At 38.4% G+C, this 21,513-nt stretch overlaps 1 protein-coding gene across 2 annotated transcripts in view; it reads right to left on the reverse strand.

Moving 5' to 3' along the window:
* LOC112049543 (uncharacterized) overlaps positions 1 to 21,513 on the reverse strand; it is a 119,485-nt gene that overhangs the window by 21,496 nt on the left and 76,476 nt on the right. For both annotated transcript variants that reach the window (XM_052890408.1, XM_052890407.1), the window contains exons 2-6: positions 15,018 to 15,626; positions 3,873 to 10,027; positions 2,481 to 2,610; positions 1,014 to 1,128; positions 120 to 195 (exon numbers count right to left, since the gene is read on the reverse strand). In XM_052890408.1, the coding sequence (XP_052746368.1) occupies positions 120 to 195; positions 1,014 to 1,128; positions 2,481 to 2,610; positions 3,873 to 10,027; positions 15,018 to 15,626 (7,085 nt within the window). The remainder of the gene's footprint in view (positions 1 to 119; positions 196 to 1,013; positions 1,129 to 2,480; positions 2,611 to 3,872; positions 10,028 to 15,017; positions 15,627 to 21,513) is intronic.

Raw genomic sequence — 21,513 nt, forward strand, 5'->3', positions numbered from 1 at the left:
CACTAACTCTTGTCTGTCAGTAATGGCTACTTTAACTAGATTTGTTACATATAATATATATAAGGATAACAAGTAAGGAAGATTTTGAAGAGACAATTTTAAGAAATGAGACGACAAACCTCTAGCTTCTCGGCCACAGTCTCCGTGTAAGGGATATATCGGGGCACCGCCGTGCCTTTGTAGAACCAACTGCATCTGTAAACATTTTGTATTTCAACAAAGAGCCTCAATAGCTCAACAGAGGGGGGGGGGGTTCCCATCTCGCCCCGTTGGTCTATTGTAGTACCCCAAGTCCCTCGATTACAGGTGCTATTAACAGTCATTATTTATGTTATTGTTTAGCGGAGGGGAGCTCAGTTGTTTGTTAGGCAGCGTAGACACCGTCACGCTGCCAGTTGTGTGATTTGTGCAATAATGTTTTGTGATAAACAATAATTACAATTATTGTTTATCATAAATTGTTTAGTGAGGGCATGGAGAAGATGTCAGGTAAAGTGAGTGTTTATGCATTCTGAAAGCATCCTTTAAACCTACCCCCAAGGTCACAAGTCCTTGGACCTGCACGATGTGTTTCCTCTACCACAAAATAATGGTAAAATCACTGTTACTGCTACCCGTCACTTCACAGTCGTGCAATGCTCTACCCTATGTACCCTATGTGTTTGTCATTGATATACCATACTCAACATTGATTACGTTATCAACCCATATTCTGCTCACTGACTGAGCTCGAGTCTCAGAATGAGAGGGGTTAGGCCAATAGTCCATCACGCTGGCCCAATGCGGATTGACAGACTTCACACACGCAGAGAATTAAGAAAATTCTCTGGTATGCAGGTTTCCTCACGATGTCTTCCTTCACCGTTTGAGACACGTGATATTTAATTTCTTAAAATGCACACAACTGAAAAGTTGTGTGCATGCCCCCGGACCGGATTGGAACCCACACTCTCCGGAAGCGGAGGCAGAGGTCGTATCCACTGGGCTATCACGGCTATCACAACATTGATTACCTCATGACATTGGTAGGTTTGTCTGTCCAATACACAGCCGTCCTGATGCGTCCCATTACGTTGACGTCGAAACGACCGCCGTCCGTTGCAACTACCGTGTTCTCGTTAAGGTCAGCTGCAGGCAAACATTAATTCATCATTATATCATCACAATCATTACCATTATCAGCCGATGACACTGGACATAAAATCCTTGTAAGTAAGCCTCTTTTAAAAAGAGAACGCGTGCAAAATTCAAAGCAAAGAGCAGAGTTCAAATGAACTGCGACTGAAGATAGGGGTCTGGTGATGAAGACAAAGGACGGCTAAGGGAACTCCTCAACGGTTTACAGTAGCTATCTTGTGATTGGGCTTGATTAATTTGTATTGATGAGAACTTTACATCTAGATGGGTAACACAAAGAGAAGAATGAATGCGAGTAAAGGTTAAAGTAGTATTTTTAAAATTGGTTTCTTTGATTGTATCGAAGTACTAATGATAAGAAAATAACGTCGTGGTTTAAGGGCTTATAATCGAAATGTTTAATTATTTTTATTTTACACATATAACATGGTATTACTAAAAATGGAGAAATAAAAAAATACAACCGACTTCAAAATTATAAAAAATGTTTTTACTAAACTAAAAGGCAAAAATAACATCGTATGTGCTACTTTGTCAGTTTGCTCAGTGCGATCAGTTTGAAGGCGGTACCAAGTAATTAATGTATTAATTCAAGCCGTTTAAATCATAAACATTTAGGATTTTCAGACGGTTGTATATTTTTAGAAACGGCTATAACTAACACAGCGCTACCTTGACGCCGCCTTCAAACTTATCGCAAACTGAAAACGTAGCACATACGATGTTATTTTTTGCTATTCGTTTAGTAAAAACATTTTTATAATTTTGAAGTCGGTTGTATATTTTTATTAAAATTTTTTATTTCTCAATTTTAGTGATACCATGTGTAAAATAAAAAAGATTAAACATTTTGATTATAAGTCCTTAAACCAGGACGTTATTTCCTTATGATTAGTACCTCAATACAATCAAACCAATTTTAAAAAAAGGTACTATTTTAACCTTTACTCGCATACATTATTCCCCGTTCTTTCGTTCTGTTGACCCCTCAGACCAATTATTGTATAGGACCTGCCTCGCTAGACGTTACTTTTCTGTCAAAGTAAAATCAACGATCTAATGCGATTTTAAAAACTGACTCTATAGTATCGATGTTAAATAGTAGTAATCGTGTTCGTAAGTTAAAGAGCTCCGTAAAAATACCTTTTTGTGTAATTGAATTGTGTAAAAAACGTGCAAAAACTACTAGTTTAGTATCAAATATATACCAAATCTAAGCTCGTTTTCCTCAGAAAATGACAGACAATTTTACTCGTGACTGTGAGTGCGATACAGGTCCTTCTATAATTGGTCTGAGGTTGACCCATCTAGATGTAAAGTTCTTACCAATATAAAATACTTACGGCTATTGTACGCATCCTCCAAAGCTTTAGAGTCCCCAAAAGAGAACCCCCGCCATATTGACTTGTCTTCATAGTCCACCCGGTAGAACCAGTGGTGCTTGACGGGCGAATAGTCCGGCGAAGAGCGGTTCTGCAAAACGTGTTACATTTTTTTTTCAATTTTATTTTTTTTATATAAATATTTGCCATATCTTTTAAATATGACTAATATTCTCATTCCCCTCTAACTTTTCGGGAAAGACTGTAGTTAGAAGTGGGTACTACAATAGACTAGCAGAGCGGGGATCGAACCACCACCCCTCGGTGATGAGTCCAACTGCTCTTACTGTTGAGCTATTGAGGCTCTAAACAGATCAGTTTGTTATTACATCTATACTAATATCAAGAAAGCTTTTTCCACAGAATGCGCTAATCTCAGAAAATGCTGGTTTGAATTGAAAAATTCTCATTATAGTCAAAATTAGATGGGATTCTTGGAATTTGAGATAACAAGTATTTTGGCATTCTAAAAGTTGTCTTAAACCCTATATATGGTAGGACGTTCTCGTCGATTAAAATGTGAGTATAAACGATTTCTTTTTTGCAAATACCTCATTTTATATGGGTTTTCACTATAATAAATAAATAATAAGTAGATCCAAAGATTTCCACCTATTGTGAAAATCTCTGGATCTACTTAATCGATTTTAAAATTCTTTTACCATAAGAAAGCCATGTTATTTGTGAGTGTCATAGGCTATTTTATCCCCGTATTCCTACGGGAACGGGAACTACGCAGGTGAAACCGCGGAACGCTGTTAATCTTTACCATTGTTATAAAGAGGTAGTTTGAGGTATTGTAGGGGGAATCTCTGGATCTATTTAAGCGATCTTGAAAATTCTTTTACTACTAAAAACCGGCGTTATATGTAACTGTCATACGCTATTTTATTGCCGTATTGTTACGTGAACGGGAACTACACAGGTGAAACCGCGGAACTCTGTTAATCTTTACTATTATTATAAAGAGGTAAAGTTTGAAGTATTGTAAGGACAAAATCTCTGGATCTACTTAACCGAATTTGAAAATTCTTTTACCACTAGAAAGCTACATTATTTGTGAGTGTCACAGGCTATTTTATCCCCATATTCGTACGGGAACGGGAACTACACAGGCAAAACCGCGGAACGCTGTTAATCTTTACTATTATTATAAAGACGTAAAGTTTGTGGTATTGTAGGGGGAAATCTCTGGATCTAAAAAACTGATTGTAAAAATTCTTTTACCACTAGAAAGCTATATTATTTGTGAGTGTCACAGGCTATATTTTATCCTCTTATTTTCACGGGAACGAGGACTACGCAGGTGAAACCGCGAGGCGTCTGCAAGTTATTAAATAAAATCGTAAATACCTCGCTCATCGATACGATTCTATCACTATTGTCATCAAACGTTTGGTCCACGAAGTTAACTGTCATCCCCCTTTTTCCTCCGCCATCTTTTTTTTCATTCAAACTACATCCCTCTTTATTTGTATCACACTTGTTATCCATCCCTTTTCTCACTTTCAAACTATCAAAATCTACTTTAGAAAAGTTTTTGGTCATGCCACAGCAATATTTACAATTTTTTACAATATCCTCAAATTTTAAATCATCACTAACGTCTCCTAATTGATTGTTTTTTAAATCTTTATCTTTTTTGTCTGTTTCTAGGCGTTCGATTTTATCTAAATTTGCAGATTTTGGTTCACCTATATTTACTTCTTCAGAATTAATAATTTTATGCACTATGTTGAAATAATTGACAGTTTTATCTACTTCGTCTGGAGTGAAGTTTTTAAATGACGTCAAATCGCGAATTAAACTTATATTTGCGTTTTCTGGAATGTTCGAAGCTTCATCATTTGGTACATTTGTCTGTGTATCAAAAAAGCTTTTGACGTTTTGCTGTATTGAATCGTAAGCATCAGTTTTAGGTTTGTGCCTATAGTGGTCTTGTGATTGGCTTAATTCAAAAAAAGATTTTGAGTGATCTGGTTTGGGTGGACTATTGAAGTAGCTGGATAGTCTACTATAGTTGTACGCATCTGAGCTGTCTGTGCTTTCTACGTTTGATGAAAAGAAGCTATTGGCATCCGGGAGTGATTCGACTTTTGGCTGTACAGGTTTCTGGGGTTCTAGTCTATTATGGTTAAACGCGTCTGAGCTTTCTGTGCTTTCTATATTTGTTGAAAAGAAACTGTTGGGATCCGGCAGTGATTCAACCTTTGGTTGGATAGGTTTATGAGGTTCGTCTTTAATTGCTGGTTTATCTATATTCCTGGATAGTCCACTATAGTTATACGCGTCTGCGTTATCTATGCTATCCACATTTGATGAAAAGAAGCTATTTGGATCCGTGATTGGTTCAACCTTTGGCTGTATAGGTTTCGGAGGTTCTTTTTCAATCGCTGATTTATCGATATTCCTGGATAGTGTACTAAAGTTATAAGCATCTAAATTTTCTATGCTATCTACATTTGATGAAAAGAAGCTATTTGGATCCGTGATCGGTTCAATCGTTGGTTGTATTGGTTTCTGACGTTCTTTTTCAATTGCTGGTTTATCTATGTTCCTGGATTGTCTGCTAAAGTTACGCGCATCTGAATTTTCTATACAATCTACATTTGTTGAAAAGAAGCTATTGGGATCTGGAAGTAATTCAACCTGTGGTTGCATATGTTTCTGAGGTTCATCTTTAATTGCCGATTTATCTATATTCCTGGATAGTCTACTATAGGTATACGAGTCTGTGTTGTCTATGCTATCCAAATTTGATGAAAAGAAACTATTGGGATCCGCGATCGGTTCAACTTTTGGCTGGATAGGTTTCGGAGGCTCTTTTTCAATTGCTAATTTATCTACATGCTTATCTTGTTTTTCTTCTATATTTTGTTCAACAATATTTGAGAACGCTGGCAACCTCTCAGTAATTGTCACTGATGAATCTTCTATAATCTTTTTAACCAAATTTTTAACGTCAGCAACCATCAGCACACTCGGAATTTCTGTGTATGGGGCTCTTTTACTGTCTGAACTATCTGTTAGATAAGTAACATTTGGTAATGTGATGGTAGAAGGATTGATATTTTGATTGCTGAATACGGGAAGACCACCGGCGATGCTCAAACGACGTTTGTATTCCTCTTCGAAACCCGGTGGAATACGCATTGGTGTACAGTTGACGGAATAAGTTACAGTGGACGGAGAGTTTAATGTATTCCTGTAATGATTTTCAACTGCATAGTTGCCTGTGTCGAAATACGAAGCTATAGTCAAAGCTGGACTTGTTGACGTCGGTAGTTCAAATGGTAAATCTTTTTTCAAATCAAAAAATTCCGGTTCCGGATTGGTTTCCATTTTCTTATACCTCTCTACCCGATTGGTGAACGTATCAGCATCTGGTATTGGATCGTCTGAACTCCTTTCACGTTCCTTATACTCTATTTTATCATCGTCCGTTTCAGATGGCTCTATTGTAAACTCTTCGTAAAGAGGAAAGTCTTTCTTAGCGTCTTGCTCAATAGAATGCACGTCTAAGCCACTTTCATCTGACTTTGTATCTTCTTCGGGAGGTGCAGTAGGTATGTTTAGCGGTGGGTATATTAACAAGGTATCTTCTTGAGAAATCCTATATTCAGCTTTTATTTCATCGCTGGCGTTAGTGGGTATGTTCTCAAATATCGATGTTTTATCTTGAAAGAACCCCATAGAAAGAGGATCTGGTGAAAAGCCATAGTCATGGCCATGAAGAGTCAAACACTGAGTTTCGTTGGTTGACCACCCATAATTTATGTTTGAATTGACACTAATATCGTCTATTAATGGCACAGGCGATGGTAATTTCATTGTTTCAATAATATCTTCAGTTATATGAGAAATTTCAGGTTTATCGGCAGTAAAACTACTAGCTAACGAATATTCAACTGGGTTAGCCAATTGTATTGGGGCTGTTATATTTTCTACTAATTGCATAGTTAAATCTTCCGAATCTTTGTCTTCCGGCTTATTAAACTCCCGACACGTTTCACAAATACTTAATTCAGACACTTGCTGCGAATCCTCTGTAATCGGCACACTTTTTTCAAAAAGATTAGTAGTTGATATCTGGTTTAATAAGTTCTGAGAATCATCATTTATATCCACTTTGCCCAATTTTTCTTCAATATTTTTTATATTTTCGTATGGTGCAGAGGCATTATCTGACTGACCAAAGTTAAAGAGTGTGTAAGCATGATGGCTCACTTTGTCTGTTTCTTTATTATCGTCTGTAATTTTATCTTTAAGGCTGGAAGGAGATTGATCTTTTACGCTATCATCTAAATACTCTGGTGGTACTAAATCATCGGACAAATTTTGCAAAACGGGCAATACAACAGTTGTTAAAATTTCTTTTGTATTCGAATCAGCTGTACTGGGTGTGCCAAAAAGACTTTGCAATCCACTACTGCTTATATTATCGTTGCTATGAGTAGGAAATTGATAATCATAGCCAAGGTTTGATGAAATATTATAATTTAAAGTAGATTTGTGCAGTATTTCTCCGAATCCAGTATAAGGTTGTATTCCCCTCTCTTTTTCAGGAAGTTTGTTTGTAATGAAATACTCTTGGGGCTGATGTCTATCAAAAAAATTTTCTGCGGAAATATCTGAAAATACTTTAATGTTATGAGCTAGTTCCTTATCCTTAGAAGAATTCGTTTCTAATAGTGAATGTGGCTCCTCTTTTGAATAACTAAAAAATGACGAAGGATCACTAGACATTTCAGATTGTTCAAATATTTCTACTGAACTACTTGTCGGGATATCAATTTTGTCAGTACAGATTTCTTGGCCAGTTTTTAATACTTGTTCTAGATTACCCGAGGTATTTAATGGTATGCATTCTGTCAATGGTGAAACATTAACGACTTTTTCATATTCATCGTCTCTGGGAGGCTGTTCCGCATCGGTTTTTATGGTAGTGTCTGAAGATAGCAGTGGCGTATTTAAATACTCCTCCATTCCTTTTGAAGTAACTGTTTCACTTTTGTTGATGTCTTCAAATTTATTCGCCGAATGTGCTAACAGATTAACTGTGTTAGATGGTGTTTGCTGGTACATGCCATCCCATTGTGGATAATTAGTATTATGGTAATTTTGTGCTTGATTAAAATAGTCTTGCGTTTGATACTGCTGTTGTATCATAAATTGTGAAGAGTCTGTCTGATAACTGTTTAAATTAGGGTTCACTTGTTGTTGAATAACACTAGGAATATTAGGATCATGATATACTTCTAAATGAGCACTTTCGGGAGATGAAAAATTTTGATAACTTCCAACAGATAAAGTGTTATCATAATATGATAAATTGTCATGTTTCTTTTCTTCAACTTTCGTGTCATTATATGCGGGATCAAAGAAGGTTGTAACGGTATTTTGGATCTTATTAATATCTATGGAACTAAGTTTAGATTTTAACGATCCAATTATGCCGAAACTTTTTGACTCTTGAGGAGTTTCTTCATAACTTTCAGTAGTTTGCCTACTCAAGTCGAAAACTGTGTTAAATTCACTATACATTAATGGTTTCTGCTCTGCTCGTTCGTTTGCACCAAACGTTGGGTATACTGTTGCTGTAGATTTATTTAAATCAAACGAAGTCGGAGGTTCAAATGTACTAGGTAAACTGTAATCTTGGGTCAAGGGTGGTACACTTTGGTCTGGAGTAAATATATCACCAGGGTAGAAACTTGACCCTGCTGTAGGCACAGTCAGATCAAATGGTATTGCGTTTTCAGGAGCGTCGGTCAATGCTGTTGTTGCAATATTTTGGTTTGTAGATTCTACAATTTGTCCAGGCGTAAAAATAGCACCTTGAAATGAGGTATATCCAATAGGATTTAGTACCGGTTTTATATTATTACTTATGTTACCAACACCTTCAATTGGACCTGAATAATACTGTGGTTTTTTCTTTGTCAGTCTATAACTAAGATTTCCTGATATTTTCGGTGGTTCCAATGTCTCTTTAAGAAGTTCAGATGGTGCATTTATCATGGACTGTGTTAGCTTATCCTGAGTTGCGGCATCTTGGTATTTTTGTATGTCTTCTTTCGCTTTTTGTGTAGTAGGAATGTTTAGTGTAGAAGGATTGATAAACATAGGCGGTGCAATACTTGTATGTTCGCCTGTTATTTGTTGAGAAACCGTTGTTTGAAGCGAGGTTTCATTTGAGTACTGACCAAACATAATTGTATTTGCTTCCTTCGCTTTCATAACATTATTCGAATCAGTAATCGGTCTACTTGTTGGTTGAATTGTTTTAGGAGGTCCAGTAATCATCTTTCCTGCTTCTTTGTCAAAAAAAGGATTTACCGTAGGTATTGATGATAATTCTTTTGGAACATGTGGTATAGATGTGGATGTTTCTGGTAACGTAGACTTTACATGCACTGAAGAATTAGATATCAACAAATCATGTGATGGAGTTGAAGAATGTAATGGTATTTGCATTGATGATTCTGGATTATTTGCTGGGGGTAACGTTTGAGTCTGTAAATTAGTTTGTGTAATAGATTCCAATTTGTCTGAGCTAAAATGTTCTATATTTGCAGGTTGCAGATGCGGGTTGGGTGAATTATACGATGAGGCTAACTGTTGTGGTTCTGGTTCAAATGGAGCTGAAGGAATGAAGATGTTGCCGTGCGGAGCCATACTTGGTAAAGCTTGTGGTTTTATTATCGGATGATTAGCAGAAATACGCCTAGCTACTGATGGTGGTAAAACTGACTTTCCTACAGTCGTAGGACCGTCACTCCGCGGTATATTCGAGAACATAGGTGGCGGTGGAATAACTCCGGTTGTTTGAGGCGGTAGTGGTTCAAATCTACTATCAGGTATAGGATTAAAGCTGCTTATGGGCGATGGAAAATTGTGTTCTTCGAATGTTATTGCGTTATTTGCATTATTTTTTGTAAATAAACCAGGTTGTCTTTCAGCTGCATGCCCAGTGTCAAAATTATATTGTGTAAATTGAATATTTAAGTTTGCACCACTTTGAGCAATCACCGGATTGTGTACATTTATATTATCATTCGCAGTTTCAGCAACTATTTGAGTTGGTATGTAAGTGGTTGTATTAGTTTGATTAGCTGTTGCATTAAATCCTGTTTGATCTGATACCAAAGGTACAGTTGCTGTTATATTTGTTTTATTATTATTATCTTCAGTTTTTTCCATAGTTATTTGAGTTGGTTCATATGAACCTTTGTCAACGTTATCTATTGCTATAGTCTTGTATATATTTTCTGTTTTTATGTTATCTGTGACTGGAGTTTGCATATCATATGTTGTCGTAGCTCCAATATTACTTCCATCATACGCTACGTTAGCTATGTTAGGATCAGGTATGAAAAATGATGGTGTATTTTGCGTGCTTGGCCCTGGTTTGAACGTCTGTATGTTTTGGTTATCTCCAGAACTCAGCCCCGGTACTTGTGCGTATACTTTCTTTCTCGTCGTTATTCTGTAGTTTGAAGTTGTACCTGGAAATAAAAAATTGGCGTCGTTATTGAATGGAATCATCTAGAAAAACTAATATTACAAAAAACTACTTCGTTCGTACAGTAGTCAGCATATGTAGCTTCGCATCACGAAGTCTTGAGTTCAAATCGTCGTCGCTCGAATGAAGTAGGTACTAACTTTTTTCTTCTTAGTATAAATTCCCAGACTGGAGTTGAGAAATTAGTTGTTTTACACCCTTGTGCTTTAGAGAGCTTTTAAGCTGTCGGTCTCGCTCATTATTCCGCTGATATTAGTCGTTTAAAAATCTAACACTATCACCCTGTGCCCACCAACACGCATTAACGCAGCGTGGTGGGTCTAAGCTGCGTATCCCGACTTTTAACTATACGTAAGGAGGCCTGGATTATCATTAACATCAGAGTGCCTAGTGGGTGTTTTCAATGTTTTCTAATTGTAATACTGTGATGATCGCGTCAACGTAAACGAGAATTTCAACATTGTAACACTGCTCGAATAAAAACGTCATGTTTTAAAAACGCTGTCGTGTGAACATATGTGAATGCATTTGTTGTATTTGGACGGTTTATGAATATATATATATATATATATATATATATATATATATATATATATATAGCTATTTTATGTGTGTTCACGCATAACTTCGTCATTTATTTGGATAATTCTTTTTTTTTAACGTCCGTTATTAAACCTCTCGTGCAAGTGAGTGCTGAGACCACCAACACGCGTTAAAGTAGCGTGGTGGGTCAAAGCTACATATCTCGACCCCTACCTATACAAAAGGAGGCTTGGATTATCATTAACTGTTCTAAGCCATTAAAATTGACAGCCTCCGTGGCGCAGTGGTATGCGCGGTGGATTTACAAAACGGAGGTCCTGGGTTCGATCCCCGGCTGGGCAGATTGAGATTGTCTTAATTTGTCCAGGTCTGGCTGGTCGGAGGCTTCGGCCGTGGCTAGTTACCACCCTACCGGCAAAGACGTACCGCCAAACGATTTAGCGTTCCGGTACGATGTCGTGTGGAAACCGAACAGTGTGTGGATTCTCATCCTCCTCCTAAAAAGTTAGCCCGCTTCCATCTTAGACTGCATCATCACTTACCATCAGGTGAGATTGTAGTCAAGGGCTTACTTGTATACAAAAAAAAAATAGGTTGCTATAAATATCTAAATAAACTAAATAGCTATCAATCTCGTAATCCCATAACAACATATTTAAAGGCGTTTTCAAAAGAGGTTGACTCACAGGGGAAAATTATCTCCAAGTGGCCATTAGATTGTTAAAAAGAAGGCCATGTTAATGACCCAGCGTGACCCCACGCGGGTAATTCAAAAAAATTCACGCAATCATAAACTTATACAGTACCTTGAGGTACGAAATTACGTATGATGGACATTGTTAATTTTTGGGGTTCCGCATTTAAAAAGGGTTATCGCCGCGTTGCAACGACTTGCGGTAGGGACGGATTCAGTGTGCTCGTGGCGTTCGAGCCCATGCCATGGGAACTTAGAAGAACGTGAAATCTTTATGAAGCAGCGCCATCTACATTCTAGATTTAAGATTCCAGGATAGTAAGTTCAATGACCTATGGTGTGTATGTAATAAAATGTTTTTAGAGATTGAAACCGTATAAGCACGGAAAAAAAGCGAAAAAAAAAAGAATTGTTTTTCCTTTTAATTATGAAGCGTAATAGGAAGAATGTGTTTGTATTTCTAAAGCAAAGGGATTATTTAAGAAAGACAGTAAGTGTACATTATTTTCAACGACGTTCTACAAAGTGGTGTATAATAAAGGTACGATTTAATAATCCTGAGTTCGAGCCCGGGGGTATCAATGGAAAACGTTTTGTCTTTTTTTTTGTTTTTCTCTATTGGTTTCTTCAACTATTAGATTAGCATTATTATTTTTATAACAATAATGGATACTATACTAAAAATACCGTAGCTAGTTACTAGATGGCGCTATCACAGGCGTTCCGAAAAAAGTTAGAGTAGCCTATCTATTTCCAATAATACACTGTAATCTTTGTTCGAGCCGTCCACATCTCTTGTTGTGTAATTCTTTATTGGTTACTTGGGATATGCGGGAGTGACTTGAGTGGAAAAGGGGAGTGTTTGTTAACAGTCAAAGGTACCTTTAACCCTACACACATCGTTCACAAGTGCGTGACTCCACTCAAGGTCATTCTCTGCCACTCAGGGTTTATTAATAACATTCTTAGTGGGAATTGTTAGACCTGACAGACTTTCATTCAATAATTGTGTTTGCAGACAACCGCTTCTGATGTGAAACCCCTTATACTATGACAAAAGTAGACACGATAAAGGTGCCAAACACACGCCAATAGTTCATAGGTTTGATCCCCGCCCGCAGAACAATTGTCTTAAGCACCCCGAACAGTTTTGAACGAGATTATCGGCTAGCCCAGGATCCATAGATAATTTCTTTTAGAATTGATTACTATCAAGTTAATTTTCCGTGAGTAACTTCATCTTGATAAGTCGCTCAACTTTTATACATATTTACGAAAATTCTTGATTCTGGTAGCTAACTGGTTTACTAGGTAATGAAAATTTCTGAGCGTCGGTACGAGATAATGAACCACGCAATTTGTAGGACATTGTGGCTGTTAAGTTGTATAATTATTAATTAGGAAACAGTTTTGACGGCTTCCGTGGCGCAGTGGTATGCGCGGTGGATTTACAAGACGGAGGTCTGGGTTCGATCCCCGGCTGGGCCGATTGAGGTTTTCTTAATTGGTCCAGGTCTAGCTGGTGGAAGGCTTCGGCTGTGGCTAGTTACCACCCTACCGACAAAGACGTACCGCCAAGAGATTAAGAGTTCCGGTACGATGTCGTGTAGAAACCGAAACGGGTGTGGATTTTCATCCTCCTCCTAACACAATAGCCCGCTTCCATCTAAGATAGCATCATCACTTACCATCAGGTGAGATTGTAGTCAAGGGCTAACTTGTAAAGAATAATAATAAAAAAATACATCTGGTTAATAGCTTTTAATAAACTTCCTCCCAGCTTGTATTAATAACGAGGTTATTAACAAAACTACAAGTTTTTACGGAACCCACGATGGGTGCAACCAACTCGCACTTGATCGGCTTTTTGGTATTTTTAATCCTTGCTTGAAGGTTTATAACACAGGATTTGGAAAGCACATTACAAATATTTTGAGTAATGAATACGGATATAATGAATAAAATCGGACAAGTGTGAGTTGAACTCGCGTGACGAGGGTTCCGAACTATGTTTTACTATCATGTTTTTTTGGAATCTGGCATTTTCATATCATAAAATATTTGGGCTTATTTTTTCGTTAAATACTATTTCTATATTAATGACGTGTAACATACGTTTCATACAAATTGCACTTCTTAGGTATTATTGTATGATACAATAACTATGAAGTAAGTAAGTAACATGTCCGGGGCACGTTCAACTTTTCAGTTGTATGTGCATTTTAAGGATATAAATATCACGTGTCTCAAACGGTGAAGGAAAAACATCGTGAGAAAACCTGCATACCTGAAATTAATCCCAATTCTCTACGTGTTTGGTGTTTGAGGTCTTCCAATCCGCATTGGGCCAACGTAGTGAACTATTAACCCGACCCTTCTCATTCTGGGAGACTCGTGCTCACCAGTGAACCAAATATGGGTTACTACTTATTATTAATGATGACGATATTGTTTTGCTTTTTGGGAATCCCAGGTACCAGTGGCGAAGGATGGAATTTTGAAGAAGGCAAAGAAAGAAACTCCCAAAGAAAATGAAAGTCATACCGCTTGATACTCAGATTTCTTATACATCCATCGTTATCAACCCATATTCGGCTCACTGCTGAGCTCGAGTCTCCTCTTAGATTGAGATAGTCCAATAGTCCACCACGCCGGCCCAATGCGGATTGGCAGACTTCACACACGGAGAGAAATAAGAAAATTCTCTGGTATGCAGGTTTCCTCACGATGTTTTTCCTTTACCATTTGAGACATGTGATATTTAATTTCTTAAAATGCACACAACTGAAAATTTGGAGGTGCATGCCTCGGATCGGATTCAAACCCACACCCTGCGGAATCGGAAGCAAAGTGGGTACTATATATTATTAAGGTTTAATATTCCCACGGCTCGGTGTTCTATGGACGCACAAAGTTGACCTTAAGCTCCAACTGTGGAGAGTTCATCATAATAAATAATAACCACACCAGTCATTACCTCGTTTTCGGAAAGCTATGAACCTTTGTTACGCAAGACAGAGTTACGTGACCGACTGTATAACCGAGCGATCAATGGACGTACCTAATGTACAGATTCCGTGAAGATATCGTCGTCGAATATCGTCATCTACTAGCGGACGTCCGTCTTTAGATCTCCTTAATCCGACCCTGTCGCAAAATCCGTTCTTTGCGCACGTTTAGGCTACCTCGCTGCCAAATTTTATCTTTCTACGCTTACATACTGTACAAATTCCATGTAGATATTAGTTTTGACGGCCTCCGTGGCGCAGTGGTATGCGCGGTGGATTAACATAACGGAGGTCCTGGGTTCGATCCCCGGCTGGGTCGATTGATATTTGGGAGCCTTCGACCGTGGCTAGTTACCACCCTACCGACAAAGACGTACCGCCAAGCAATTTAGCGTCCCGGTACGATGTCGTGTAGAAACCGAAAAGGGGCGTGGATTTCATCCTTATTCCTAACAAGTTAGCCCGCTTCCATCTTATACTGCATTATCACTTACCATTAGGTGAGATTTTAGTCAAGGGCTTGTAGAGAACAAAAAAAAAAGATGACATTGTGAGTTTTGTTGACAATGGGCTTTACGGAAAACGAAAAATGCTGTTTTTATTGACTTGGTGTTAATTATATTAGGTGCCTATTAGATTAAAGATAGTGAATAGGCCAGCTGCCCGTATAGCAGGTCGTTAAAATAGGTTAATTAATAATATGTAATAAAAAAATTCTTCAAACATACCAGTCGTCGGTGGTTCCTTCAACGGAGGCGGCGCCACAGCAACCGGCGGCTCAGGCACAGTAGAAGCATTCACAGCATCAGCTTTACGTGCATCATGCTTGGGTTCATCTGGCGTAACCTCTCTACTCTTCAAACTCAACATATTACTGAAAGAACTGAACACTGCACTCGCTACGTGCGGCAAAACATTCGGTAATTGAGAAAAATTCTGTGCAATATCAGCTGTTATACTTTGTTGTACATTCTCTGAACCCACTGGTTCTACGGAGTCATTCAAGTTGATCTCCTCAAGGTTCTCTTCTGCTTGTAAATTTGCGTTCTGTTCTGTCACGTTGCTGTTCAGTGGAGCGCTCACGTATCTCGTACCTTGTAGTCTTGCGAAATATTCGTTCACGTCGAAATCGTCTGTAGTTTTAACAGAAGCTTTTGATATGGTATGCATATCGTTGTTTTTCTCGTTTTGCGTGTTTTTATTATTGTTTATTGTGTGTATACTTTTCATTGGTGTGCTCTGTTGCTGTGGTGTGATGGAGTGCGTGTCGCCCGATAAAGCTGTTACGTTGTGGTCGGAGTGCCACAAGGATCTCATCTGGCTCTCGTTTTGTTCATCTGTAACAAAGAAATTATATGAATATAGTTAACTGTTTAAAAGCCTCAATAGCTCTACGGTCAACGGGTCGGAATCATCACCGATGGTGGTGATTCGATCCCCGCCCGCTGGACTTTTGTTTTACTACATATAAAAGAAAACTGAAGTTATTATTTAATACGTTTTTATTACATTAATCACACTAATATTATCAAGTCGAAAGTTTGTGTATGTCTATTACTAGTACACGTCGGGACTACTGTATCAATTTGGGTGAAATTTAAAATGGAGATAGATGATACCATGGATTAACACATAGACTACATATGTCCCGAAAAAATCCGCGGTTGCCTCGGGATTTATGATGAACACTATCCCACGGGAACTGAGTCACGGACGTTTGCTTCTTTCTAAACTGGTATATTTCAGTTTTCCGTTATTCCTTTCCACAATAGGCTGCATTACCACTTACCATCAGGTAGGATTGTAGCAAAGCACTAGCCTCGTCGTCAATATCAGCTAAACTGTCTTCCGCAAATAGAACATCAATAATTGGTTACAGATTTGTATGTAAAGCACCCAGGCTAACTAATAGGTGGGTGTGGGTGAAAATGAACGTTTATCTTACTGATCCACTTTCCCCTTAAGTGCTAGGCTGTGGCGGGACTAAAGACTAGTTGGTTACACCCGACTTCATTTTGATCACTTTAAAACGATCATATATATAAATGCGAAAGGTCATTCATGACGAAATCACAAAAACTGGATATTCAATTCCGGATGTATGTTTGGATGTTTGTTTGGCTGTCTGACTGAAGCGATTTAGCTGAAATTTGGAATGAAAATAGATTTTACTCTGACTTAATACATAGAGACTTGGTCGCTGACTATGGGCCTTATTAGAAGGCTCAAAGTCACTCAGCGGGCGATGGAGCGAGCTATGCTTGGAGTTTCTCTGCGTGATCAAATCAGGAATGAGGAGATCCGCAGACGAACCAAAGTCACTGACATAGCTCAGCGAGTCGCGAAGCTGAAGTGGCAAAGGGCGGGCCGCCAGTTCGAAGAGCCGATGGACGTTGGGGTCCCAAAGTACTGGAATGGCGACCCCGCACCGGAAAGCGCAGTGTTGGGCGACCCCCACTAGATGGACCGAGGATATCAAGCGGGTTGCAGGGAGCCGCTGGATGCTGGCAGCTCGAGACCGTTGTGTTTGGAGGTCCATGCAAGAGGCCTATGTCCAGCAGTGGACGTCTATCGGCTGATAAGGTAAGGTAATACATAGGCTACTTTTCATCCCGGAAAAATCCATGGTTCTCGCGGGATTTGTGAAAACCTGAATTCCACGCGGACGAAGTCACGGGCGTCCGCTAGTACTGATTAAATGCCGCTGGTGTAGTGGTCATTTTGTCTGTTTGTTTGTCGGTGTAAGGTCTAAACTGCACCCATTTGAGCAGAAACGTGACTGTCAGGGCGTGACGAGTTGGCCGTAGCCCGATAAAGGCTAAGGTATGCCAATTATCTCTGTTACTGTCCAACTGGGAAATCGGACATTTGATAAATTGCCTAATTAATATTTTGGTAAGTAACATTTATTGACGCATCATGACATAAACATTTACTCGAATGCTATGACGGGAAACGAATTTATTACGAAACGGGAATTTTTAAAACACGTACCGCCAAGCGATTTAGCGTTCCGGTACGATGTCGTGTAGAAACCGAAAGGGGTGTGGATTTTCATCCTCCTCCTAACAATTCACTTGTTAGGAGGAGGATGAAAATCCACACCCCTTTCGGTTCCATTTTTGATTGCATCATCACTTCCCACCCCTGCTTCCATTTTTGATTGCATCATCACTTGTCATCAGGTATCAGATTGTAGCCAATGGCTAACTTGTAAAGCATAAAAAAAAAGAATCAAATTATTTTTTTTTAAGTAGGCTTATTTTACAGGCAATTTTAATGGCAGGCGTCCACAGATCCGCATCGTGCGTATCGGACGCATCGCATGAAAGGGATTTTTAATTTTACGGCAGATAAAATCCGTTTGATACGATCCGTACGATGCGGATTAGTAGACGCACTTGTATGACTTTCTATACAAAGAATACTAAAATCCGTTAGATGCGATGACTCGGACACGTACTATGCGATTCTATGGACGCCTGATATATAACGTCAAGTTTGACTATTTGTAGACTATCACCGATACTCTAATACCAGGTAAGTTCTACTGAAAGCCAACAAACTCAACTAGAGTGACAGCGTTTCTCTATCTCTCTCTATGCTCGATCACACCTTCTGGAGTTTTCTGTATACTGAGGATACAAATTACAAATGTCATCCGGTGCTTACTGGTGGATAACATATAGTATGTAGATGACATTTTGTCAATTTTCAAAATTTGATTGATAATATAGACTAAAATAGTGAATAGGCTAGCTGGACACTAATTATGCGTGATTTTACTCGTGATTTAGAATTAATGGGTATACACTCAATCATCCCCTGTTTTCCTATCCTTAGGGTTGGATTTTTATTTTCAAATTTATACGAGACCTAATTCGAAATATACCCTTTCTAATTAAGTAAAAAATATTAAAATCGAACTACTCAGTATAAAGTTATACGTGTTCATACATAAAAAAAATACACGTCGAATCGTTAACCCTCTCTCTGTTTTCGCAGTTTAAAAAATCGGTTGATATTGATGAAAATATTATTCGCCAAATTTCAAAATGTCTACGTAAACATTTTGACTGCAACATGAATCTATATGAAGGTACTTCACCTATTGACTTTTGAGTAACGCAGTTATTAGTTAACAAAGGGCGTTACCTTACTTCCTGGATGTAATAGTAATAATTATTATTAAACGGGTAATAAACTGAATTTTCACTACTCTTGCTCAAAAACACTGTCATATTACAACTCCACAGCGGGGCTAAACAAGCATTTTAGCCTCTAGGGGCTAAAGTAATTTTGTTTTTTTAATTCTTGTCTGTTACGAGTATTAGCCTACTATAAAACGGATGAGGTTTTATTTGAAAATAGAATCATTATAGGTCAGGCCCTGATTGTTTTGAAAAATATATAAAAAAACTTTAAATTTGAATGAAATGCAGCGTTCTTGTCTGTGTTGAATGCGTTTATTTTTTTATTTAATTTTTATTAAGTTGCAAATAGAGCGAGATTTGAAGACATGGGACATCCTATACGATACCTTTGCCTTAAAAAAAACCTCGTATATTATTGGTCTTTTTAGCCCCTTGTATAACAATCTACTATTAATAATGTGTTTGTCAAAAGAATCGCAGGGATTCGCTGGATGCAGGCGGCTCAGTATCGTGATGTTTGGAAGTGCAAAAGGGCTATGTCCTGCAGTGGACTCCATCGGCTGATATGATGATGATGATGAATATGTTTGTATCTATACTAATATTATAAAGCTGAAGAGTTTGTTTGCTTGAACGCGCTAATCTCAGGAACTACTGGTCCGATTTGAAAAATTCTTTCAGTGTTAGATAGCCCATTTATCGAGGAAGGCTATAGGATATATATTATCCCCGTATTCCTACGGGAACGGTAACCACGCGAGTGAAACCGCGCGGCGTCAGCTAGTAATATTATAAAGCTGAAGAGTTTGTTTGATTGAACGCGCTAATCTCAGGAACTACTGGTCCGATTTGAAAAATTCTTTCAGTGTTGGATAGCCCATTTATCGAGGAAGGCTATAGGTATATTATTATAAAACTGACGAGTTTGTTTGTTTGATTGTACACGCTAATCTCTTGAACTACTGGGCCGATTTGAAAAATTCTTTCAGTGTTAGATAGCTAATTTATCAAGGAAGGCTATTGGCTATATATTATCTCCGTATTCCTTAAGGAACGGTAACCACGCGGGTGAAACCGCGCGGCGTCAGCTAGTAATATTATGAAGCTGAAGAGTTTGTTTGTTTGATTGAACGCACTAATCTCAGGAACTACTAGGCCGATTTAAAAAATTCTTTCAGTGTTAGATAGCCCATTTATCGAAGAAGGCTATAGGCTATATATTATCTCCGTATTTCTACGGGAACGGTAACCACGCGAGTGAAACCGCGCGGCGTCAGCTAGTATTACATAATATAATGTAAGTAAACACAAAGTGCATGTTTTGTAGGCACGTAACATGTCTATTAGTACAAAATCTTTGTATAAAACTCATTAAATAGGTATCTACCTATGTACACACATGGCTATTATCTATGCGAGTACATAACACACTCCAAGCTACACATTAGCAAGGTAAACCTTTAATGTTTTCAAATCGCCACTTGGTCACGGGCGACCACGATATTTAGGGATCCGCGTGCATTTTTATATTTTTCATAGACCCCATTACGTTCGACGTTGATGTATTGAACATTGCTGTGTACTCCAATATAATTGGTAAGTCCATATTTAAATGCATTTATTTACTAACGGATGCCCGCGACTTCGTCCACGTGATTTTTTTTCACAAATCTTGTATAATATGTGGATTTCCGGAATAAAAGTATCTTTTTCTTTCTTTTTTTAAATAGCAAATTTGCCATATCTTTTATGATATGACCAATATTCCCATTCCCCTCCAACTAGTCGACAAAGACTGTGTTAGGAGTGGGTACTACAATAGACCAACGTGACGGGGATCGAACCACCACCCCTCGGTGATGAGTCGGACTGCTCTTACCGTTGAGCTATTGAGGCTTCAAGTATAGCGTATAGGTTGCTAAATGACCCCCTCTATCTACCAGTGAAAGCCCCATTAAATATGGTACAGCCGTTGCAGGTAAGCCCGGTTTGTACACCAAAATAACAATAATTTATCGACGGAACCCTCAAGTTTTTAATCAGTTTCGCGCAACAGCAAGCATGTAAGGTTACTCGCAATTTTACTATTGGATCAAGTTGATGATGTTCTTAACGCTATTTGGAGGATAAAGGTGTGAGCATATTACGATTGACATGACTATCTTTTATAGGAGTGTAGGTTTGTGTTTTTCGTGCATATCTATCGTGGTTGTCAGCCGCGTGGTGCAGTGGGTAGTGACCCTGCTTTCTGCATCCACGGCCGTGGGTTCGATTCCCACAACTGTAAAATATTTGTGTGATGAGCATGAGTGTTTTCCAGTGTCTGTGTGTATTTATACATTATATAAGTATTTATATCTAGTATATAATTGTATATTAATATTATAATATCAACTATCTTAGCACCCATAACACAAGCTACTCTGTATGCTTACTTTGGGGCTAGATAGTGATGTGTATTGTTTAAGTATATTTATTTACTTATTATTTATTTAAAAAAAAGCAAAGAAAAGAATGTCTATCCAAATATTATTAACCCCTGACGCAAAAAGAGGGGTGTTATAAGTTTGTCGTGTTTGTCTGTCTGTGGCACTATAACTGCCAAACGGATGGAGCGATTTCAATTCAGTTTCTTTGTATTAAAGGTGACTTATGCGCGAGTGTTCTTAGACATGTTTGATGAAAATCGGTTGAGCCATTTAAAAGTTGTGGGGGGTGAAAGTTTTTTTTTTTTTTTATTGTTTACAAGTTAGCCCTTGACTACAATTTCACCTGATGGTAAGTGATGATGTAGTCTTAGATGGAAGCGGGCTAACTTGTAAGGAGGAGGATGAAAATCCACACCCCTTTCGGTTTCTACACGGCATCGTACCGGAACGCTAAATCGCTTGGCGGTACGTCTTTGCCGGTAGGGTGGTAACTAGCCACGGCCGAAGTCTCCCACCAGACAGACCTGGACCAATTAAGAAAATCACAATGTGCCCAGCCGGGGATCGAACCCAGGACCTCTGTTTTGTAAATCCACCGCGCATACCACTGCGCCACGGAGGTCGTCAAAAGTGAAAGTGGA

Source organism: Bicyclus anynana, chromosome 27 (assembly GCF_947172395.1).
Source record: "Bicyclus anynana chromosome 27, ilBicAnyn1.1, whole genome shotgun sequence".
Taxonomy (NCBI): Eukaryota; Metazoa; Arthropoda; class Insecta; order Lepidoptera; family Nymphalidae; genus Bicyclus; species Bicyclus anynana.